Raw genomic sequence first — 24,026 nt, forward strand, 5'->3', positions numbered from 1 at the left:
GCGTGGGTGGGAGTGACAGGTAGTGTCTAAGATCACCAGCACTAACTGTGCCAGGGCATCGAGCTGTTAGCACTGAGCCCAGCTAGGCACCCTATGGCAAGGGCCTTGTGAATTCTATCTAGTTCATGTAACTTCCCTCTGTCTTTCCCTGTCTCTTCTGTGTCTGTCTCTCTCCATCTATCCATCTTGATTTATCTTTCTATTTTTATAGAGAGAAACATCAATGTGAGAGTGAAACATCAGTTTGACTGCCTCCTGCACAGCCCCTATTAGAAATTGAGCCCACAACCTGTGCATGTGCTTTGACTAGGAATTGAACCCGCAACAGGACAATATTGGTGCACAGCCCAATATATAACCAACTGAACCACACTGGTCAGGGCTTGATTTATCTTTCTATCTTTCTCTATCTGAGTTTCTTTTGTCTCCATGTCTTTCTCTATTCTCCTCTCTCTCCATTAGATGGTTAATCTCAGTCAACCTTTAACTATCTCTCTCTCTCTCTCTCTCTCTCTCTCTCTCTCTCTCTATATATATATATATATATATATATATATATATATATATATACCTCTATGAGTCTCTACTTTTCTGTCTGTTTTCATCTCTATCTCCCCCCACCCCCAAACCCATACTCTCTCACACACACCAGGAGCTCAATAAATATTTGTTCTCAGTCATCCTATGACTACACCTGTTTGTTTTATTTGTTTCTCCTGATTGCCACATCTTTGAATTTTATAACCGTATGTTGGTTGTTTGGCCCTGCCCACCCCAGTGTGCTCATATACATAGGATAAGCTTCTTCTGCCTGCTTATCTCCTGCAAGAATTGGGACCCCCGCCACGACCCCCTATATGATCCTCCTCCAGGAACAAAATGAGGCATCTGGGCTGAGCCCCTACAGTTCCATCCTTGATGCTGCCTCTAGTCTTTCTTCTTCCCTCCCATATTAAATCCTTGCACTCCCACATTTTCTTTCCCAACTGCCCACACCCCCTAGGGAATGGGCTGGATGCAGAGCAGGAGGTTCTGTCATAGGGCTTCTCACCAGATGGTGTCCATCGAGGCCAGGGTGTAGAGCTGTCAGTTGCTGGGGCCTTTAATTAGCACAAACCTTCCACACTCTACTTTGAGTGTTTTCCTTCTCTGCATGCTCCTGGGACCTCAGGCTCTTCATCTTTCCATGCCTGTAGCCCCAGAGAGACAGGAAGGGAAGTGATATCAGGTGTCTAGAAAAACAGCCTTACTGCCTGACTTGTCCCCAAGCCTCAGGTATGCTAGCCCCAAGCTCATCCTGTTTTAAAATCTAGGTGCTGTGCCCTGACCGGATGGAGCGTCGGCCTGCGGACTGAGAGGTCCCAGGTTCGATTCCGGTCAAGGGCATGTACCTTGGTTGCCGGCATATCCCCAGTGGGGAGTGTGCAGGAGGCAGCTGATTGATGTTTCTCTCTCATCGATGTTTCTAACTCTCTATCCCTCTCCCTTCCTCTCTGTAAAAAATCAATAAAATATATTTTTTTAAAAAAATAAAATAAAATCCAGGTGCTAGATCCCCAAAACAGAAGCCAGGAGTTCAGGCCCCCCGACCCAGAGTCTGGGCCACCAGGATTCACAAGCCTGGGTCCCAAGGATCCAGGACTCAGGAGTTCAGGCCTGAAGCCCCTTCTCCCCACATTCCCAAGAGATAAGTCCTTCCCCGCCCCCCCCCCGCCCCCACCACCACAGAATTTAGGGTAGATGTTCACTGTCTATTGATTTTCAAATCCTCCCCCTGGGCTTGTGTAGGGAGTAGGAGAGAGACAGGTGCTTAAACCCACTGACTCTAAGACTTAAGACCAGATTTTCTGACCCCTGTCATCCTCTCCCAACTGCGCCCTGCTGCAGGCAGAGGACCTGTATGAGTTCCCAACTTCTCAGTCAACAGAGGTCTGACAGCCAGTCTTAGAATCCTGGACGTCCAAGTCCCCGCTACTTAGGGAAAAACTCAATATTCTGAGCTCAGGAACAATACACAACCTGAGTATGGACCCCCAGTCCCAACAGGCTCAGGAACGTCAGACCCAGGTCCCAAGCCCACAAACGCCCCTCAGCCGACGGGGGTCCCACCCACCTGCCGCGTAGCTGCGCAGCGCACTCGCCAGCGTGCAGCGTGAGAACACCCCAGCTGGGCTGCATGCAGCCGTCAGGACAAGCTGCGAGGTTCCCAGCCTCCCCGCCAGCCCCGACCCAGCACCGCCGCCTCCCAGCTGTCGCCCGGCAACCACAGCTGAGTGGGGCGAAGGGCTGAGCCGGGACTGCGGGGTCTTGGGAAAGGAGGGTTTGTGAGCCTGGATTCCTAGATCTTAAGACGTGCTGTGGTTTGCGGCAGTGACTAGGCAGGCAAAGGGTTATTTTGAGGAGGGGGTTTGAGGCGGGGAGACCAGAAGCCCCCCTCTTCTCGGGGGTTCCAGCTGTCCCCCCTCCTCCCCAGCCACACTGGAGCCCTCTTCCTGACCTGTAGGCTCAAAGGAGCCCCGAGCCCCGCCTCCTCAGGGCGCAGAAACTAGCGATGCCCCAGGGGTTCCCATTTATAGCTCGATTTCCACTCAGCGCGGTCCCTCCAGGACCTGGGCTGAGCAACTTTCTTCCACTCCCTCGCCTCACTTCTCCTCACCCCCGTACTCCTGCAACCCCGGCAGGGTGCAGGTGTCCAACCCAGCCGAAACCCCCTCCTTCGATCCAGATGTTCCGGCTCCCAGATCCCAATGGGGGTGGGGCGCCCGCCCAAGAGGAAAGCCCTAGTCCTCGGCCTTTCGGTCGCGGAGTTTCTTAATGGAAAGAGGGCGGGGCGCGCCGGTGCCTAGGCGAATGAGATCAGGCCCAGCCGGGGTCTCAGAGATGCAGCGAGCGGGATTCGCCTGCGTTTCAGAACGTCGGAGCCAGCGGCTGAGCAGATTTGGGAAACTCCAGGCCAGGGACAAGGGTGAATGAAGAGTCGGGCTCGAAGAAGGTTCCAGGCTTGAGTGGTGGGAGGTGTGCTGTCCAGGAAGCAGTTGGCAAGGAAGGCAGTGCTACAGCAAGTCTTCTGCATCTTGGGGGACACACACTCACTATGCTGGTCCCCGCCCTCCTCGTCCTCTTATTCTGCCTCAGAGGGCGTGCAGGTACCTCGAAGGGCGGGGGAGGCGGTAAATATGGGGAGGGTTGCTTGCCAGCTCCCGCTTTTACTGGAGTGAATGGGGCTGAGGGCTGGGACTCTTGGATCTGAGGGAGCAGAAGTCTGGGAGCCTGGGCTTCTGGGTCTGCGGGGAGAGGGGTTTGGGGACTGAACTCCCGGGTTCTGAATGAGAGAACTCTTGAACATGCTATACTCAGCTCTGCTCCGTTCTTCTCCATTCTCCTAGGCCTGTCACCCCACTTCCTGCAACAGCCGGAGGACCTGGTGGTCCTGCTAGGGGACGAGGCCCGGCTGCCCTGTGCCCTGGGCACATACTCGGGAGTGGTCCAGTGGACTAAGGATGGGCTGGCTCTAGGGGGTGAGAGGGACCTGCCAGGTGAGGCTGTTCTCGGTACTCAGGGAGGGGCTGGCATCAGCTCCAGGAGATGCTGGGCTTAGGCTGTAACTGAAGTATCTATTTTGACATTTTTAAGTTTGGAAAATTAATGGGCTCAGGTAAACATTTGGGTGTCCTAAAAAATTTTGTTGTTGTTGATAGTCACCCGAGGATACTTTTTCATTGATTTTTAGAGAGTGGAATGGAGACAGAGAGGGGGAAAGAGAGAGAAACATCAATTGGTCATCTCTGGAATGGGCCCCTGCTTGGGTGGGGGATCAAACCTGCAACCCAGGTACATGCCCTTGACCAGGAGTTGAACCTGTGACCTTTCGGTCTGACACTCTAACCACGCCAGCCAGGGCTGTCTTGAACTTTCAGTTTATACTTTGGGGATGATCCATAGGGTTTGAAGATTTTAATTTTTATTGTAAAATATTACATAAATACAGAAAAGCATATAAAACATAAGTAGAAGATTTGCCAAGTAACTATAAAGTAGACACTCACATAACCATTACTCAGGTCCAGAGCCCTTCTCATTCCTTTCCCCTATCATAACTCCCTCCCTCTTTACCCCAGGGGTAGCATCTAATCTGCCTTTTATGGCAATTGTTTTCTGACTTTTTTCTCTCTGAATTTATCACCCCCAAAGTTTGAAGTGACTCTGGACTGGGAGAGGATTAGTGTCTCCTTATCTCAGCACCCACTTTTGGGATGGGAACAGGAACTCAGAACAGTGGTGTGACTGCCTCTTTCTTGATTCCAGGGTGGTCCAGGTACTGGATATCAGGGGATGCAGCCAGAGGCCAGCACGACCTTCACATTAGGCCTGTGGAACTAGAGGATCAAGCAGCATATGAGTGTCAGGCTACACAGGCAGGCCTCCGCTCTCGACCAGCCCAGTTGCATGTGCTGGGTGAGGGTCCAGCCCACTCATCTCCCCAGGGTTGCCCAGAGGGATAGCCAGTCCTAGCTGGGAGTATCAGAGTCCAGGGAGCACAGAGGAGTGATCAAATAGAGCTGGGAAGATCGGGGTCTCTGGGCCCAGAATCCAGCTCTGACCCCAGATCCATCCACAGTGCCCCCAGAAGCCCCTCAGGTGCTGGGCAGCCCCTCTGTGTCTCTGGTTGCTGGGGTTCCTGCAAATCTGACCTGTCGGAGCCGTGGGGATGCCCGCCCCACCCCTGAGCTGCTGTGGTTTCGAGATGAGGTCCAGCTGGATGGGGCTACCTCCTATCAGGTCAGATGCAAGTCTCTGTGCCAGCCCTTGTTTATTCAGGGAAATGTGGGTGTTCACTAAGACTACAGGCTCATCCAGAGAAGAAAAGGGCATGGGAGGGCAGGGGTTAAAGGGTTGGGACCCTTGGTGTATGATTAAGGGTGAGGACTCTAGGTCTGGACTACCTGGCTCAGTCACTCCTTAGTTGATTGATCTTGAGTAAGTAACTAACTTAACCTCTTCTGTCCCTCAGTTTTCTTATCTGTACAATGAGGATAATAATAGTGTGTACCTCATAGGGCAGTGATGGCGAACCTATGACACGTGTGTCAGAGGTGACATGAGAACTCAGTATTTTGGTTGATTTTTCTTTGTTAAATGGCATTTAAATATGTAAAATAAATATCAAAAATATAAATCTTTGTTTTACTATGGTTGCAAATATCAAAAAATTTCTATATGTGACACGGCACCAGAGTTAAGTTAGGGTTTTTCAAAATGCTGACACGCCGAGCTCGAAAGGTTCGCTATCACTGTCATAGGGTAATTGTTAGGATTAAATAAAGCAACACTTCTTCTAAGTGCTTAGAAGAGAGCCTGACACATAGTAAGCACTGTATTAGGGGTAGATAAAATCATTATTATTATTCATAACCTCCAGACCCTGCTGAAGAAAGGGACCATTGAGTCTGTGGAGAGCATCTTATCCTTTACCCCTTCCAGCCATGATGATGGAGCCACCTTGGTTTGCCGGGCCCGAAGCCAGGCCCTGCCTGCGGGAAAGGACACAGCTATCACACTGAGCCTGCAGTGTAAGTGCATTGGACGCTGGTCCCTGAGCCTGGAGTCCTTGGTGAAATAGGGGCCTGGGACCTGGACTCCAGGGTATGAGGAAGGAGGGAGCTGTGGATCTGTAGTTCCTGAGGGAATACGGAACTGGAGGCCTGCCTGGACTCCTAGCTCAAAGGGAAGAGGAAACTGGAGATCCACACCACTGGGGTGGAGGGGTTGGGAGTTGGACTCCTAGGTCATCAATGGAGGTCCTTGACCATTGCTGATTATTGGCCCACCTCCACAGACCCCCCAGTGGTGACTCTGTCTGCAGAACCACAGACTGTGCAGGAGGGAGAGAAGGTCACTTTCCTATGCCAGGCCAGGGCCCAGCCTCCTGTGACTGGCTATCGGTGAGGATGATCACCTCTCCCAAGCCCAAAGCACTAGCTTGGAAAGGGGTGGAGCTGGGACATGAGTAGGTGAGCCTGGGGAGCAGAGACAATACTAACAATCCCACTACCTCCACAGGTGGGCAAAAGGGGGCTCCCCAGTGCTGGGGGCCCGAGGACCAATGTTGGAAGTGGTGGCCGATGCCTCATTCCTAACTGCGCCAGTGTCCTGCGAAGTCAGCAACGCCGTGGGTATTGCCAACCGCAGCACCGCACTGGATGTACAGTGTGAGCCAGGGCAGGACCACGGATGTGGGCAAAGTGGGACCTGCTGAAATGGGCAGGTAGGGTGGGGGGTGGAGGATTGAGTGGGGCGGAGGATTGAGTGGGGTGGGGCATGGCTGCGATGGGCTGTGGAAGGTGGGTGGGGGAGACATAAAATGTAGGTAGAGTTTGACTGTGCTGGGTCAATGCCAAATTGGAGCAGGGGCAGGGCGGGGTCAGGGCATGTAAGCAGGGTTGTGGACCAGGGGCCTATACTTGGGCCCTTGAGGTTGCCATTTCTTTCTTTCTTTCTTTCTTTCTTTCTTTCTTTCTTTCTTTCTTTCTTTCTTCTTTCTTTCTTTCTTCCTTTCTCTTTCTTTCTTTCTTTCTTTCTTCCTTCCTTCCTTCCTTTCTCTTTCTTTCTTTTCTTTTAATAAGAATTCTTTTTTCTTTAAATATATTTTAATTGACTTCAGAGAGGAAGGGAGAGGGAGAGAGAGAAAGATAGAACCATTAATGATGAGAGATACTCATCAATTGGCTGCCTCCTACATGCCCCCCACGGGGATCGAGCCCGCAACCCGGGCATGTGCTCTGACCTGGAATTGAACTGTGACCTCCTAGTCCGTAGGTCGACGCTCAAACACTGAGCCACGCAGGGCTGGCGAGGTTGCCAAATCTGAGTGGCTGACCCCAGGTCAGAAGTTGCAGCCCTCCCGGTCATGTGACCTTATCTTTCCTCTAGTCGGGCCGATTCTACAGGCAAAGCCTGAGCCTATGTCTGTAGACCAGGGGGAAGAAGCTTCCTTTAGCTGTGCCTGGCACGGGAATCCGCTCCCACGGGTGACCTGGACCCGCCATGGCGGTGCACAGGTAAGGCCGTGTCTGGGGCTAGTACTGGTGGCAGGCAGTGGACGGAGCTTCCTCCCAAGGCTCTGCCCCTGACGCCCCTTCATATCCCAGGTGCTGGGCTACGGGCCCACGCTGCGTCTTCCCTCGGTGGGGCCAGAGGATGCCGGCGACTATGTGTGCAGGGCCGAGGCGGGGCTCTCCGGCCTGGGGGGCGGCGCTGCAGAGGCTAGGCTGACTGTGAACGGTGAGGAAACGGTGCTTCCTAAAGGACTGGGATGGGCAGAGTGGACGAAGTGGGTGTGGCCTCCAGAGTGAAAGCCCGATAGAGGCGGGGCCTGGGGTCCCCGTGGGATGTGGTGAAGGCGAGTCTCCGCGGGGCTTGGAGTTTGTCGAGGGGCGTGGCCTGGTTGGCTGGGGTTAGTGAGGAGTGCCTGGCCTGGCCTTATCGAAACAGACTTTGGTTGGGAGGGTCGGGCCTCTCCTCTGATTGAACCACAATCTCCAAACAAGCTCCCCCAGTAGTGACCGCCCTGCATTCATCGACTGCCTTTCTGAGGGGCCCCGCCCGCCTCCAGTGTCTAGTCTTCGCCTCCCCCGCCCCAGAAGCCGTGGTAAGGAAATGTCCTTGCTTTCATGACCCACCGAGCTATGATCCCTGACTACCCAGCCAGACTCCCACAACTGCATGACTACCTCTGACTCTCCCAACACCCTGGCTGTTTCCCTCCCTCCTCCCCAGTCTCCTCTGATCTCCTTTTGTGTCCCAAGGTCTGGTCTTGGGATGAGGGCTTCCTGGAGAAGGGTTCCCGGGGTCGGTTCCTGGTGGAGACGTTCCCAGCCCCGGAGGGCCGAGTTGGACAGGGTCCAGGCCTGATCTCTGTGCTACACATTTCGGGAACCCAGGAGTCTGACTTTAGCCGGGGCTTCAACTGCAGTGCTCGTAACCGGTTGGGTGAGGGAGATACCTGGATCAGCCTGGGCCGTAGAGGTGAGACCTGAAGCCTGAAGACCTCCAACTCCCAAAGGCTACAATTTACAAACCGAGGACCTCCAAATGCAAAGACCCCTAAACCTTGAGAGCCTCAAAACTATAAGTCCCTTGAATCCTGAGACACCCTCAAAATAAATTACCTCAAATACAGAATCCTAAATGGAGACACCCCTCACATTCTGGTGCCCCCAAAATGGGAATCTCCAAAGTTAAAATCCCTCAAATTCTAAGACTCCCTAAAGCCAGGGAGTTTACTTGTGAAACCCCAATTTCATAAGCCCTTAACCCCAGGGTATTATAAATCTTGGGTATCTCCAAATCTAGCGACTTTTGAACCCAGAGACCCCAACCCAAGCCCTAGTCTTGTTCCCCAGTTCCTCCTCAGACCACCCCACTTCTTGCAGATGTGCTGCCTACTATGCGGATTGTGGCTGGGGTGGCCTCCTTGGCCACGACTCTCATTATAGTCATCACTGGAGTGGCCCTCTGCTGCTGGTGCCAAGGCAAAGGTTAGTACCCGAGCTCTACTCCAACCCCCTCAAACTCCCCCTCCCGCTCCTGCCAAACACACACACACACACACACACACACACACACACACACACACTTGCCCTGCTCACTGACAGGTCCTCAAATACAGAATCCTAAAAGCCTGGCCTTGGGACCTGGCCCCAGTGCTGCCTCTCTAGCCCCTGGTGGAAATTCAGGCCCTGGTTCCTTCCTAAAGCCCTAACTCCACTTCCTCAAGGTCAATTACTACTTGCCCTCCCAGACCAGGGCTCTCAGTGGTTTCTAACCTAATCCTCCCAGTCCTCTCTCTTCCTGCTCATTGGTCTCCACAAACTGTGACTCTACCCCATTGCTTATCTCTGCCTCCGTCCTCCCACCCTCACCCACTGTCCTTGTCCTCAGCCTCTTTCTCCAAGCAAAAGAACCGGGTTCGCATTCCAGGCAGCAGCCATGGTTCCAGTTTGCGGGGCCCTGAGGAAGAGGAGACAGGCAGCAGTGAGGACCAGGTAGGAAGCCAGGGTCCCCAGACCTAATTGTACCTCTAGACCCAAATTGTAACCTAGTCCTAACTGGTCCCCTAAACTCAAATTGGGCCCTAGTCCCAACATTGACCCCAGATCCAAATGTCCCCCAGATTCAAATATGCCCCTGACCAAGTTATTCCCTAGATTCAATATGTCCCCAGGGCCCATTGTTTTCCTGAGCCTAGACCCTGGCTGGGGTAGGAGGATCCTGTGGCCACTCCCTCTCACTAAGCACCCTACTCCAGGGCCCCATCATGCACACGGACAGCAGTGACCTGGTTCTGGATGAAGAGGGGGCTCTGGAGACTAAGGTAAATGTTGGAAGAGAAAGGACTCCCTTCTCTGTGTCTCCAACTCTTTCACTACTTCTGTCCCTTCCTTTTTTATTCTGTTGCCCACAGAGCAGGGATCTAGCTCCCTCTGTCCTCTTTCTCATGCCTCCTGGGCTGTCTCACCCACCTCCACATTCTCCGTTTGCTATCTGCTATCTCTGCCCACATATGTGTCCTAGCCTTGCACTCCATCTTTAGCTCCAGATCAGGGTTCCCTCTGTCTGTGCTTTCCCTATCATACTCATGTTTCAGGCCTCCTGGTTGCCTCACCTTGGTTGCCTCCTTAGGCCCCTTTCACTTACCAGGTTCCACACTTGCCTCACATCTCCCCAGACTTGCCCCACCTTTAGGATCCCTTTTCTTTCTCCTCTGTACCTATCACATGCTATTCCACTATTCTCTTGGCCTAAACCCCTCCTAACTTCCTTCCTATACCTACCTAATTCTCTCCTTCAATTCCTCTAGTCTCAATTCATACATTTCTGGTTCTACAAGACCTTCCCTCCCTCCCTTCCTTCCTTCCTTCCTTCCTCCCCTCCCAGCTCTGATCATTCTGTTCATGTTTCACCTCTCACAGCCAGGACCACTCTGATCTAGGCTTCTCCATCACAGCCTGATCTCTATGCTGAAGGTTCCCCCATTCACAACCCCAATCATCTTGCCTGTGCTTCTCCATAAAGTCCCATCATCACAGTCCCAGCCACTCTGCCTTACTTCCCCCAGTACGGTGCTGACTCCTTTGGGCTCTGTCTGGTTATCTGTCACTTCTCCTTTGGCCTAGTATCTCCATGAGGACAGGGCCAGGTCTATCCAGCAGCTGCACAGGGCATGACACAAAATCAAAGCCATGGGGCTGTTGGGAAGATGTGTGAATAAATATCTTGGTCTCAATCTCTCTCTCTCTTGCTCCCTCTGCACCTCCTACCACACCACCATCCCTCAGCAGGCCTATATCCTCTGTCACTGTCTCTTTCTGCCCATCTCTTTCTGTTCCTTTCTCTCTTGTCACTGTGTTTGTCTTACTTTGTCTTCCTACCAGTCTATACATCTGTCTCTCTGTCTCTGCCTGCTCCTATTTCTATCTTTTGCCTCTCACTAGGTCTGACTCAATCTCCATCAGTGGTCCTCACTCCCCTATACCTTCACATACTCACAAATCTCATTTGTCTCCTCAGGACCCAACCAACGGTTACTACAAGGTCCAAGGAGTCAGTGTGAGCCTGAGCCTTGGCAAAACCCCTGGAGATGGCCTCTTCCTGCCACCCTCTCCCCCCATTGGACCTCTGGGTACCCCTCCTTTCTATGACTTCAACTCACACCTAGGCATGCCTCCCCCCTGCAAACTGTATAGAGCCCAGGCAGGTTATCTCACCACACCCCATTCTCGAGCTTTTACCAGCTACATCAAACCCACATCCTTTGGGCCCCCAGATATGAACCCCAGGACTCCCCCCTTCCCATATGCTTCCTTCCCCACACCCAGCCACTCTCGTCTCCAAACGCATGTGTAGCATCTCTCCAACTCAAAAGTGCTGGGATCTTCAACTTGCCATAACAGATTGTCCTGATTTCTAAAGAACCAGAGCAAGTTAGCGAACCTACTCCTCCAAAACTAAACATTGAGGAGAGTGATAGATCATTACTATTGCCTAGGTTATTGATGGACAATTTGCTTAGCCAAAGGGGATGCCCTAAGTGGGAGCAAGATGGCCACTATGTCCACCTATTCCACCTATTGTATAAAAGAGATTCAAGATGTCAAATGGTCCCTTCACAGAGGAATAGAGATGGGGTGATGGGAGTTAGAGGCAGATGTAGAAGTTGTTTACAGATGCTGAAGGAAGATATTTCAAGGTGAGCACTTGCATTGAGAAGAAAGATAACATAGGGAGATTAAGATGGAGCCCTAGCTGGTTTGGCTCAGTGGATAGAGTGTCAGTCTGAAGACTAAAGGGTCCCAGGTTCAGTTTCAGTCAAGGGCACATGCCCGGGTTGCAGGCTTGATCCCCAGTAGGGGATGTGCAGGAGGCAGCCTATCAATGATTCTCTCTCATTATTGATGTTTCTATCTCTCTCTCTTCCTTCCTCTCTGAAATCAATAAAGATATATTAAAAAAAAAAAAAAAAAGATAGAGGCCTGACCAGGCCCTGTCCTGGCTCTCCGTGAGGCACACTTTTCTTGGCCAGTGGAAGTGAAGCCAAGATGGCAGTTCACTCCTTGGGAACCCAAGATAGCCACCATCTTGATCCCTTCCACCTTCCTTAAAGGCCTGGAAGAATTGGGTCCAAGGAGTGAGGACAGGCTGAGATTGTCACTGGAGGGGGTGGGGGTGGAATCTGGGGATGAGAAGATAAATGTTTAATTTAAAAAATTAAAATTTGTCTTCAGGATTCTCTTGGCATTAAGGCCCTTCCTCTACCCTAGGCTCGGAAGTGACTCTAGGAGCAAAACCAGGAGCCACACCTAAGCCCCTTGCTACCTGCTTAATGCTTTGGGCTCTTTTAATATACATCTACACAAACATACATGCACAGATGCACACACGTGACAGGGCTACTCCACTGGGCTTGGGGAAGACAGGATTCTACACTGTCATTGCAAGAGACAAAGCAGTAAGCCCTGAAGGGGAGGCTGAGAGGGAGAGGCTAGAGGTGGGGAATTAGAAATCCCCTGGTCCTTAGAGCAAAGATTGTCCTGAGATGCTGAGTACCTGACTTGTGTCATCTTTTAAAAGGGGGCCTGGGAACTTCGTGTCATGGATCCTTGATCAAGGAATTAAAGTTCCAGACAGCTGAGAGCCTTGGGAAGCAGAGCAGAAGGCCTGGGACTCTTGGGTCTTAGAGGGAAAGGGCTGGGGGCTTGGTCTCTGGTTCTGATAGGAAAGGTTCCTGGGGCCCAGACTCCTGGATCTGAGGGAGAAGAGGACCCGGTGGCAACTGCTGTGTTCTTGATTGGGGAAATTTTGGAGGACTACATTCTGGCAACTCAAGAGAAGAAATTTGGTTGGGGTTGGGAGCAGGGTGAGGAGGTGGGTGTTGTCTTCAATGCTGATAATTCCTGGAAGAGAAGGAAGCTGATTTGTGAGTGTCTGAGTCCGAAGAAGGACACAAAATCCATAACCCAGAGCCCATGACCCAGACCTCCGGCTAGATCCTGGCATGGGGTGGAACACCTGGAATCCTAAGGGAGTGGGGGCTTGACGCAGGCTCCCACATGGCGTTCGGGAGCTGCTCCTGCCGGCGCAGAGCGGGCATGCTATTGTCCTGGCCAGGAAGGCGGGGCCGGCGTGGGGCGGGGCTGGAGGCGCCAGCGCAGCCAAGGGGCGGCGGGAGGAGGTGGCTGTGGCGCTGGGAGCTCCTGTCACCGCTGGGGCCGGGCCGGGCTGGGCGGGAGAGCTGGGGACGTGAGGGCGTGAGAGCCCAGACATGGGGCACATGAGCCCCGCCATACGCGGTCTGGGCCGCCGCCGGGCCCCGCCGCCGCTGCCGCTGTTGCTGCCACTACTGCTGCTGCTTCTGCGCGCGCAGCTCGCCGTCGGGAGCCTGGCCGGTGGGAGCCCCGGCGCGGCGGAGGTGAGGACTGGGGGGTGGGGGAAGGGGCGGGACCCGGCCTCGACCCGACGCGGACGTGTCCAGGGCGGAAAGTGCAGTCTTTCCAGCCAGGTGGACCCCCCCCCCCCCCGCCCCGCCCCGGGTCCCCTAATGGCGCTAGGCATTCACGAACCCAGGAGTCCAGGCCCCAGCCTCCCATCTTGTGTCGTCCCAGCCACCCCCCGCCCCCAGCATAGGAACTGACTTTCCCAGAGCTCCTGGTCCCAGAAATCCAGCCCCTCAGATCCTCTCGACCTAAGTGACTCAGCCCCAGCCCCTGCCCACCTGAACATACGACCCACCAAGCAATAAGGCACTTAGATCCAAGAATCTGGGTCCCTTTTCATCCTCTGGGCCCACCCAGAACCCAGGAGTTTAGGCCTCCAGCCACCGCTCCCTGACCCAGGAGATAGCTCTCCAGCCCCCAAGGGTTGGTGTCCAGGCCTGCAGGGTCTGAAGCCAGGCCTTGTCTTCATCTTTGCACCCAAGAATGGGAGCCTGAGCTAGGGATGGAGGGAGGAGGGGCCAGAACGTCTGGGTTCTGACCTCCCCAGCGATTCAGGTTTAACCCCTTCGGTCTCTAGTGCGGCTGCGCCGGGGTGGGCGTGAGTTTGACTCAGCCACCTCCAAGGCGCGAGAATCCTGGGGGACCCGCGTCGCCATAGCAACAGGAGAGCTGGGGGGCTCCGCCCAGTAGTAACTGTATCCCGGGAAACGGTACCTCTACCGAGGCGGGTGCTCGGTGCTTGGTGAAGGGGCTGGTTCTGGGGTCTAAATATCTGAGTCCTAGAAAGCAAAGGACCCAGGGACCAGCGTGCCGACGTCCCCCGGCCCTCACTGACCCCTCCGCCCACACACCCAGGCCCGGGGGTCCGCTCAGGTGGCTGGACTATGCGGGCGCCCAGCCCTTCATCGGGACCTGCGCACGGGCCGCTGGGAACCAGACGCACAGCTCTCGCGGCGCTGTCTCCGGGACCCGCAGCGCGCGCTGGAGTACTGCAGACAGGTGGGCGCGCGCCGCGAGGGGCGCAGGCGGCCAGCGAGGGGCGCGGTCTAGCCAGGCTGGTGTGGGTTTTGTTGTTTGTTTGTTTGTTTCCCAGCCAGACTCCTAAGGCCAGGAGACCAGGGATCTAAGAAGGCTAGGAAGCCAGGGGGCGTGGCCAGAGGCGATGTTAGATAGGGCGGGACCTGTTTTTGAGAAAAGGTCGCAAAACAAAACAAAAAAGAAAAGAGAAAAACTAGGTCAGGAAAGGGGAGAACCGTGCAAAGTCCGGCTAAGGAAGGTGACCCAGTGAAGTGGTGGGCTCCTTAAAGAGAAGGTGTATAGGGAGGCGTGGCCAAAGGAGAGGTTGGTCTGACAAAAAGTCCTTAGGGACCTAGAAGATAGGAAAAGGGGTGGAGCCCAATTAAAAAGTGGAAAGCTAGGAGGCGTGGCTATGAAAGGAAGGGCTATTACAGAGAGAAGGGACACTGAGAAGTCTAACGGGGAAAGAGCGAGACTTAAAGGTTGGTGGAATCTACGGAGAGATTAACCTGATTGGGGAAGAGCGGCAAGGTGACCAGAAGAGAGGTGGGCGTAGAAAAATTGAGTTTGTGGGTATATGGAGAGACCTTTGAAAAGGAACTGGCCAGGTAAAGGGGAGAGGCCTAAGGATAGCGGGGTGCGGGGAAGAGAGAGGGAGGGGTAAGGGGGAGTTACTAGGGGCGTGGCCAATGGGCCTACGGGACTTAGATATCTAAGACGAATTTTATGAAGAAGCAGGGCCTAAGGAGAAGGATGCCTTATGAACACTGGCGCCTTGAAAAGGGACGTGGCCAGAAGAGAAGCATGACTGGTTGAGTTCTAACAGTGGGTTGATTGCCCCACCCGGTGCCCACAGATGTACCCGGAGCTGCAGATTGCACGTGTGGAACAGGCGGCGCAGGCCATCCCCATGGAGCGCTGGTGCGGAGGTGCCCAGGGTGGCCGCTGTACCCACCCTCACCACCAGGTTGTGCCTTTCCGCTGCCTGCGTGAGTCATAGGCTGGGGGAGGGAAATGGAGGTGGGAGTCTGAGGGGGAGATCCTGGGCCCTGGCCTCAAGGGTCACATTAGAGAGCTAGATGCTGATGCTTGAGTCCTGAGGGGGGTAGAGAAGCCTCTGAGGATAATAAACCTGGATTCTGAGGAGGGTAAGGCTAGTGGCTATGAGAGGATCTCACTCTGGTGCCCCCATTTCCCAGCGGGTGAATTCGTGAGTGAGGCCCTGCTGGTGCCCGAAGGCTGCCGGTTCTTGCATCAGGAGCGCATGGACCAGTGTGAGAGTTCAACCCGGAGGCATCAGGAAGCACAGGAGGTCAGGACCCTGGCACATTCATCCTCACACCCAGAACACCCCCTCCTGCAGAACCCAAGAATCTGGGCCTCTGCCCCCTCTTCCCATCAGGACAGAACCAGTAATTCAGGCTCCCAGCCCCATCAGCCTCCAACACTCAGGCATCCAGGCCCCCCTCGTTTACCCTCTCCTACCCCACAATCCTGGTATCTGGACCCACTCTTCCTACAGGCCTGCAGCTCCCAGGGCCTCATCCTGCATGGCTCGGGCATGCTTTTGCCCTGTGGCATGGATCGGTTCCGAGGTGTGGAGTATGTGTGCTGCCCCCCTCCAGTGACCCCTGACCCATCTAGGACAGAAGTTGGGTGAGTGAGAGGGAATCTTCCCTGCCCATCCCAAGGCTTCTTGAGGCAGGAGTTGGAAGCCTGGGGCCTGGACCCAGGTTCTTATTGCCTTGTGTCTTCTGCTCCCTCAGCGACTCCTCCACCCGGTCCTGGCCCCCGGGGAGCAGAATAGAGGGGGATGAGGATGAGAAAGAGGAGGAATCCTTCCTACAGCCAGTAGACGATTACTTTGTGGAGCCCCTACAGGCTGAAGAGGAAGAAGAGGAGGAAAGAGTCCCACCTTCAAGCTCCCATCTTCCTGCAGGGATCAGCAAAGGTGAGGCCATTTCTGAAGGGAGGCTGATTTGGGGAGTCTTGGTGTAGGAACATCTTTGGGAGGGACCAATAGGAGAGGGGTCTGCTCGGAAGGAATGGAAGGGATGAGAGCAGTTTTGGGTAAAGTAGAGGTGGAAGGCCTGGCCTGTGAAGAATGAAAAGGGTGGTTGGAGGTACCTGGAAGTGAAGGAGCCCTTGGTAAATCTAAGGGTTATTTTGGGTTAGAGGATGGTGTAATGGATTCCTAAACTTTGCAAGAACATTCAGGACTGTTGCCTAGTTCTGAACTACATTTCCCATGATGCTAGGCAAAAGCTATGGCTAAAGTGGACACATGGTGGTTTCCAGTGCACTCTAGGAAATGTAGTTCTCTGGGTAGAAAAGGTGATCTGGAGATGGGGTTCAGGCTGACCATCTGATTCCTGGCATTGCAGTGACTTCCACCCCAAGGCCCACAGATGGTGTGGATGTGTACTTTGGCATGCCTGGAGAAATCAGTGAGCATGAGGGTTTCCTACGGGCCAAGATGGACCTGGAGGAGCGAAGGATGCGCCAGATTAATGAGGTAATGATAGTGGGGGTCCCAGGATCACCCATAACATAGAGCTCCATAAATATAAGGAAAATTCTTGAGGACAAGTTGGAACTATTTCCAAAAGCTCCCCACACCCCTGTCAATTCCCAGTCCTCAATGCCACCCCTAAAATGACCAGGGATCCCTAACCCATAGAATCCCATTGAGATGCCAACAGATTCTAAGGAAACTCTGGTGGATGGTACTCTTCCACCTTAAATTTCTTCTGAGTCTTCTCTGTTGGGAACCCAAGAACCAATGGGACTTAAGGGATCTATCTGGAGCCTCCAAGTCTTGAAGAAGGATTGGGGAACTCACTGGGTGGAGCAGGGTGGATTATAGAATCCTGAAGTTCCCCTGCTCCCAGGTGATGCGTGAATGGGCCATGGCGGACAACCAGTCCAAGAATCTGCCTAAAGCTGACAGACAGGCCCTGAATGAGGTAGGACAACTTCCAGTGGGGCACATCCAGTCTCAACCTGACTAAGCCTTGTCCCACCAGCCTCATCCAGTTCCACCCCTTCCTACTTATATCAGCCTCTCTTTGCCCCACCCCTACATTTAGCTCCGCCCCTCTTGGCCTATGTGGGACCTGACATGGTTCTTCTCTGATTTGCCATGTTTTGCCCTGTTTTAACCTGATTCTTATCTCTGAATACTGGCTCTGGAGTCCTCTCCCATGCTGACCCCTCAGGTCCAGCAGATCCTCTCAGCCTCTTTGATGCATTCCTGTCCCTGTTAGGCCATGCCCCCTGACTTTGGTCCTACCCCTCTAATCTCATTTTTACTCAATCCCTCCTCAGTAGGCCAGCCTCATGTTCTCCATCCCACCTCTTTCAACTTCACTTTGATACAGACCTACTTCCTATAGTCCCCACTCAGGTTAGCTCCATTCCCTGACTCTTGCTCCCTACCCACCTTAGCCTCATTTAGGCATAGTCTGTCTTTAGTTTGCCCTACCCAGGCCTAGAGCTCTACCTTTATTAAAATACTTGCTCCCTTTGATCTTAACATAGGCCAACTCTGTTCCTAGATTGTTCATTCCCAGTACAGTTTACACCTCCAGCTTGGCTCCCCGTAGGCCTAGTCCTACCCTATATCCCCACCCTTTCCAGTCAGTGTCCTGTGATCTAGTCCCAACCCCAGGTTGACTCTGCCCAGACCTAGATCCACTGCACCCACCCTGCTTGGCCCTATAGCCCTGCCTTTCCAGAATGCCACTGACCTAGGCTTTCACCCATATTTACCTCTGCTGATCTTGTGTCCACCCCTTTGATAGCACTTTCAGTCCATTCTGCAGACCCTGGAGGAACAGGTGTCTGGTGAGCGACAGCGCCTGGTGGAGACCCATGCCACCCGAGTCATCGCCCTAATCAACGACCAACGCCGGGCTGCCTTGGAAGGTTTCCTGGCAGCACTGCAGGGAGATCCGCCTCAGGTGTGGGAGCTGTGGGGGCAGAGGGCAGAGGATGGAAAGGGCTGGGGCAGGCCTAGGCAGCCTTCATCCCTTCCACAGCCAGAGCGTGTCCTGCTGGCCCTGCGGCGCTATCTGCGTGCCGAGCAGAAGGAGCAAAGGCACACACTGCGACACTACCAGCATGTGGCTGCCGTGGAGCCTGAGAAGGCCCAGCAGATGAGCTTCCAGGTGCTCAGATTCTTCTCACTCTCTAATACCCTGCTGTCCCTGAGACCCATACCTCAGGCTTTTTCTTGTCCCTCAGGCCCTCTTTCTGTCTCTTGGGCCACCTTCTATCCTGGAACCCCTCTTTTGTGCCTTGGAACCTTTTCCGGTCCCTTGGCTCCTGTATCTTTGACACCCTTCTTATCCCTTGGATTTCTTCTTCCTTTCCCAGAATCCCCTTCCTGTGCTTTGAACCCTGTTCTTGTCCTTCTATTCTTCTTTCTCCCTAACCCTACTTGTTCTCCCTGGAACCCCTGTTCTGTGCCTTCAGGTCCTAATTTCTGTTTCTTGGATGTTCTCTTCCTGCTCTTGAACTCCAAGACTTGTCCTTGAACCACATCATTTCCATATGACATGCCAATGCTACTTCCTTTTCTGCACCTCCCTCAAACCTCACTTTCTATTTCAGATCCTACTCTCTGCCCCTCCAACCCACTTGCCTCCATTTCCTATCTTCTATGCCGCATTGCTTGTTTCCCATACTTACCATTGTCTCCTGCGCCCCGCTTTTCCTAGCAGTTACTCCTTCCTCTCCACCTTAGTTCTTTTTCCAAGCCTCTCACTTCCTGTCTTCTCTACATCTTTTCATTTTCTTTGTATTCTGCTTCTCCTCCTTCAATTCCTTCTTCTTCTTTTTTTTTTTTTTAAATATATTTTATTGATTTTTTACAGAGAGGAAAGGAGAGAGATAGAGAGTTGGAAACATCGATGAGAGAGAAACATCGACCAGCTGCCTCCTGCACATCTCCTACTGGGGATGTGCCCGCAACCCTGGTACATGCCCTTGACCGGAATCGAACCTGGGACCTTTCAGTCCGCAGGCCGACGCTCTATCCACTGAGCCAAACCGGTTTCGGCAATTCCTTCTTCTTATGGCCCATTCCTGGCCCTTGTACGCTACTTCTATACATTGTATGTACTACTTTTCCCTTGAATTGTATTGCTCTTCCTTCACCCTACCTCAGTTTCCCCATTTCTAGCCCACATTTCTCAGTTCATCCTTCATAATCACTCCCCCACAGGTGCAAACCCACCTTCAAGTAATTGAGGAAAGGATGAATCAGAGCCTGGGGCTGCTTGATCGGAACCCCCATCTGGCTCAGGAGCTGCGGCCCCAAATCCGTGAGTACATATGACCCCTGCTTCCCATTCCAGATCTCTAAGGGCAGATCCTGACCCCCAATCTTTGACTGACACACACACACACACACACACACACACACACACACACTTTAGTTATCTATTCCTGTGTAACAAACACCAGAACTTAAATTAACCATCTTCTTTGTTCATGATTCTGCCGTCTGGTCTGGGTTCTACTGGGTGCTTCTTGTTAGTAGTCAAGCATGTAGCTACATTCAGCTAGCAGATCAGCTAGGGGCTGGAACTTTGGCACAACTGGGCCTCTCTACCTCTCCATGTAGGCTCAAAGCCTCTTCTCCAGAGAGACCCTCCGTGTTGTCTGTACACAGGGTGCCTGGACTTCCTAATGGTGGTTCAGGCTCCCAAACATGAAAGTGGAAGCTGCCAGGTCTTCTAAGACATGGGCCCACATTCTGCTAGTTAAAGCAATTTACAACCCCAGTCCTGATCCAAGGGGAAGAGCCTACACAAGAGCAGGAATACCAGACAGTGTGACTTATCACAGCCCCCAGATCTATTGTGACTTCCTTTGCAGTCCCACATCTAACCGCAATTTTCCTGCTCTTTAAGCCCGTTGCACCTTCGGCCTCTATCCTCCCTGCCAGGGTTGCCTCCTACCAGCTCCCCTCTTTCCCAGGTCACACTTATGGCAACCCCCAATCACTTTGCATATGGTGTGTGTGTGTGTGTGTGTGTGTGTGTGTGTGTGTGTGTGATGTTCCTATGCTCACAACCTCAACCACCTTTCTATGTGTTCCCCTCAGAGGAATTCCTCCACTCTGAACACCTGAGTCCCAGTGAATTGGAAATCCCTGTCCTCGGGAATAGCAGTGAGGACAAGGGTGGGCTGCAGCCTCTGGATTCCAAGGATGGTGAGATAGCCCAACTATAGATAACCTCAGACTTTGGGAGACAGGCCCTCAACCTAATTTCTAATCTCCCAAGTCTGGGGGTGTCTCAGCTACCACAGTGAGTGGGAGAGAATGGGGAGGAATGCCTAAGGTTCTGTAGAATCTTTGATCCTCCTGCCTTGGACCCTGGGAGGGTATTTCTCCATCCTTTCTTCAGTGAAGCCCTCCCTCTCTTCACTGTTCCCCCTGCCTCCTCTGGCTGCCAACAGACATCCCCATGGCCCTTCCAAAAGGTTATCTCACAGAGTAGACCACAGCCATCAGATCCCACTAAGTCTCTGAGCCCAAAATGGAAAAGGGTCCATATATTAGGAACCCCAAACCTCCTGTGGTGGAGTCCGGTACCCCTCTGAACCCCTCCTCAGGGTGGGGGGCGGGCAGCACTACTCTGGACTCTCAGGAATGAGCTAGAACTTGGGGGGTAGGGTCCACAGAACAAGATGCTGCACCCCCTGGAAAAGAGAAGCTGTCCCCCCTGGAACAGTATGAACGGAAGGTAAGTTACCCCTATGGGCTCCTGTGGGAGGCCTGGGGGTGGGGCCTAGACTCAAAGGTCTGAAGGAGGAGGGAGCCAGGGGGTTGGATTCCTTAACTAAGGGAAGAGGTAACTGAGGACACGGACTTCCGGATTCTAGGGAAGTAGAAGGCTGGGAGATGCCCTCTCTGGCACTAGGGGAAGAGGAGGCTGGGGCCCATATGCCTGGGTCCCTAACACCTCCTGCTCCCCCAGGTGAATGTGTCTGTTCCAAGGGGTTTTCCTTCCCACTCATCGGAGATTCAGAGAGATGAGCTGGTAAGAGGAGGAATATTTTGGGTACCTAGGGGGGAAAGGTCAGAGGCCAGTGGCTAGGCTGTGACTTCCAAAGCCACACTGGCCTCTGGTGAGCCTCAAAGATGAGCCCTGCCCCATCTCCTTTCCTACAGGCACCAGCTGGGACAGGAGTGTCTCGAGAGGCCGTGTCCGGTTTGCTGATCATGGGAGCGGGTGGGGGCTCCCTGATGGTCCTCTCCATGCTGCTCTGGCGCAGAAAGAAGCCCTACGGGGCTATCAGCCATGGAGTGGTGGAGGTGAGAGACATAAAGACGTGGTATGGGGAGAAGTTCCAGAGCCTGGGCCTGGAGGGGCTGTAAGATCAGGTCAGGTCCCAATGCCCCACTCTCCCTCTCCTGCCCTGCTGCAGGTGGACCCCATGCTGACCCTGGAGGAGCAACAGCTGCGGGAACTGCAGCATCATGGCTATGAGAACCCCACTTACCGCTTTCTGGAGGAACGACCCTGAACCAGCCCCCTTCATCCCTTTGGGTGAACCCAGACCTTTCCTATTCCTGGAGCCCCAGAACCCTAACTCCCAGACTGGAGAAAGGGTTTTGAAAAAGTTAATTTCATACCCTCGTGAGGGGGATGGAAATTCTTATTTCCCCTTTCCAATTACTAATGCCATCCCTAAGAAATCCCCAGCTATTCCCAGCTGCCTCTCTGCTTAGAACCTCCTCACCTTAATTTATTTTGTAAATTAATTTATTGTTCTTTAAGGTGACCGCCAGCTTGGTCCCTGGAATTCACCCTCCCACGTATTGCCCACTAGCATCCCAATAAAGTTCTCTTCCCCACCAGGCCATCCTGCATCTCTGTGGGGGAATCAGTGAGTAATCATAGCTCTGGACACTGTTGTGAATCCCTACCCGGGAATCTTTAAATCTGGACCAAGCTCTTTGTGCCCACCCTGGAGCTTTCCTGGGTGCTGAATGGGCTGGGTCCCAGGGTGACCTCTGGAGGCGGAGCTCTGACAAGTATCCCCTGCCTCCTACTCTCTCTCATACACAATCACACACACACAGCCTCCAACCTTAGAGCCTGATGAGGGCCTGGGAATCTTAAACCATTCTTCTCATTTCCAAGCCTTCATGTTTCCTTGGGTAGATAATAGGAATCCTCCTGGGTGTGGGAATTTCAGTCACATATCCCAGAAAGGGTTTTGTGGTGTCTGCAAGTGCCTATTTTGTGACATGTTGTAGTTATACCTCTACATATGTGTTACCTGTCACAAGAGGGTTGCTATGAGGATTAAAAGGGTTAATATAGCCCTAGCCAGTTTTGCTCAGTGGATAGACCGTCAGCCTGTGGACTGAAGGGTCCCGGGTTCGATTCCAGTCAAAGGCATGTACCTTGATTGCAGGCTCCAGGGTGAGTGCAGGAGGCAACCAACCGATGTTTCTCTCACATTGATATTTCTCTCTGTCTTTCCCTCTCTCTTCCACTCTCTGTAAAAATCAATGGAAAAATACCCTCGGGTGAGGGTTAAAAAAAAAGATGTTGAAAAACAAACAGATAAATAACAAAATAATTTTTTTACAGGGTTAATAGATGTGGAGACATTAGAACAGTGCCTGCTACTTTGCAAGTATTTGTTGAATAAATTTTAAAATGTTATGGCAACAAACACTGGTATGGTACTCATGCCAGGCATTGCTCTAAGGAATTTATATATATTGGCACACCTCATTAATACTTGTACCCATGAAGTAGGTACTATAACAATCCTCATTTATAGATAAGGAAATAGAAGCAAGGAGAAATTATATCACTTTTCTAAGGTCACCATCCAAGACAGGTCAGAGCTAGGAATTCAACCCTGGCAACCTGGCTCCAACACCATATTCTTGATCATTTTGCTCACCTGCTGTCTAATGGTTTGTGGCAGTTCCACATGGTATTCAGGTTGTGCATTGCAAAATTCCAATTGATACTATTCACCTTCTGGACATTGTAGAGTTGCATTTTAACCACAACTTACCAAGAGGTGGCAGTAATGTACCATGTTCTAATGTCAGCATAACACTCATGACAGATGGCTTAGGGAGGGAGTACCTATTTCTAATTATCCCAAAGGACCTATGAGCTCACAGTGGCTCTTCATAATATACACATGTAAATGCAAGTCCTGTATATCCTATATAATAAAAGCCTAATATGCAAATTGTCCCCTTGACCGGGAGTTCGACCAGGGGATGGGGCCGCTGGTGGCTGCAAGTGGCCAGGGGGGAAGGGACGCACCCCCGGCTGGCAGCTGCTAGGGACCCTACTGTGCATGAATTTCGTGCACTAGGCCTCTAGTTAAATATAAACCTGGTAGGTTTTGAAAGGAAGATGCCTACATGATGCAAGTTGGATACAATGCCACAGCTTCATTAGAGAACCCAATTTGCAATATCATTCTGACACTGGTTATAACATCTGTTATCCTTAGCAACTCTAGCAGAAATCTGTAACTAGCACCACAAGTAGGGGGAAAAGCTGCCTTTGTGATTTGACAGCCAAGGGTGAGCAACAAGCAAACAGCAAGTAATGAGCTCTAATTGGGTAGAATAGGAAATAAAAGGCCATTTTGCTCAATATGCTCAGAGCCTGATTCCTAATTGTGTTAAATTTTAATGGCAATTCTTAGAATAATTAATTTAAAAATACTGTTATTATTGTAATTCCATCAGGAAAAACAATTTTATGTTCTTGTGCCTCTAAGCCATCCTTGTTTTCCCATTGAAAATGATCTGATAATTCTGTTATTAATAAGGCAAGATTTCTTTGAGACATTTTATCATGTCAGTGGCATGTGTGTGTTTATACATGTTGGGCTATACCTGTTATATGTCAACAGAATCTAAGGTGCCATTGGTGATAGGAAATACCATTATTTCATGTACCACAAAGGGGAAAAAAATCAAGAAATTAAACTATGCCACATGATTGATTGTAAGAT

The 24,026-nt window shown here is 52.3% G+C and overlaps 2 protein-coding genes across 5 annotated transcripts; both read left to right on the forward strand.

The window, feature by feature from the left end:
- Positions 1-3,094: 3,094 nt before the first annotated feature.
- KIRREL2 (kirre like nephrin family adhesion molecule 2) lies at positions 3,095-10,905 on the forward strand (the record flags this gene model as incomplete). Its single annotated transcript, XM_081108524.1, has 15 exons — positions 3,095-3,146; positions 3,387-3,536; positions 4,306-4,455; positions 4,619-4,779; positions 5,420-5,570; positions 5,837-5,942; positions 6,061-6,209; positions 6,931-7,058; positions 7,149-7,281; positions 7,548-7,648; positions 7,806-8,025; positions 8,433-8,537; positions 8,941-9,044; positions 9,308-9,373; positions 10,570-10,905. 15 exons carry the CDS (start codon positions 3,095-3,097, stop codon positions 10,903-10,905), a joined length of 2,112 nt encoding a protein of 703 aa, XP_080964650.1.
- A 1,783-nt stretch (positions 10,906-12,688) lies between these two features.
- On the forward strand, positions 12,689-21,885 carry APLP1 (amyloid beta precursor like protein 1). 4 transcript variants are annotated; one of them, XM_081107786.1, is made up of 16 exons: positions 12,689-12,967; positions 13,848-13,991; positions 14,866-14,998; positions 15,209-15,321; positions 15,532-15,665; positions 15,776-15,960; positions 16,394-16,524; positions 16,901-16,975; positions 17,813-17,971; positions 18,050-18,178; positions 19,237-19,336; positions 20,122-20,229; positions 20,694-20,764; positions 20,999-21,061; positions 21,193-21,336; positions 21,450-21,885. In XM_081107786.1, exons 1-16 carry the CDS (start codon positions 12,821-12,823, stop codon positions 21,546-21,548), a joined length of 1,935 nt encoding a protein of 644 aa, XP_080963912.1. In that variant the 5' UTR covers positions 12,689-12,820; the 3' UTR covers positions 21,549-21,885. The 4 variants fall into 4 exon arrangements, with proteins under 4 accessions (XP_080963912.1, XP_080963913.1, XP_080963911.1 ...); XM_081107787.1 differs by having other exon boundaries at positions 12,709-12,967; positions 17,834-17,971; XM_081107785.1 differs by having other exon boundaries at positions 12,715-12,967; positions 16,886-16,975.
- The last annotated feature ends 2,141 nt before the right edge of the window (positions 21,886-24,026 follow it).

This window comes from Myotis nattereri (assembly GCF_964212035.1).
Source record: "Myotis nattereri genome assembly, chromosome: 15".
Taxonomy (NCBI): Eukaryota; Metazoa; Chordata; class Mammalia; order Chiroptera; family Vespertilionidae; genus Myotis; species Myotis nattereri.

Excerpts from the sequence above, each read along its gene's own strand:
- APLP1 (XM_081107785.1), top strand. The coding sequence starts at position 12,821 with ATGGGGCACATGAGCCCCGCCATACGCGGTCTGGGCCGCCGCCGGGCC. Across the intron at positions 15,322-15,531 it reads GGCATCAGGAAGCACAGGAG|GCCTGCAGCTCCCAGGGCCT; the intron begins GTCAGGACCCTG and ends CTCTTCCTACAG. Across the intron at positions 17,972-18,049 it reads TGCAGGGAGATCCGCCTCAG|CCAGAGCGTGTCCTGCTGGC; the intron begins GTGTGGGAGCTG and ends TCCCTTCCACAG.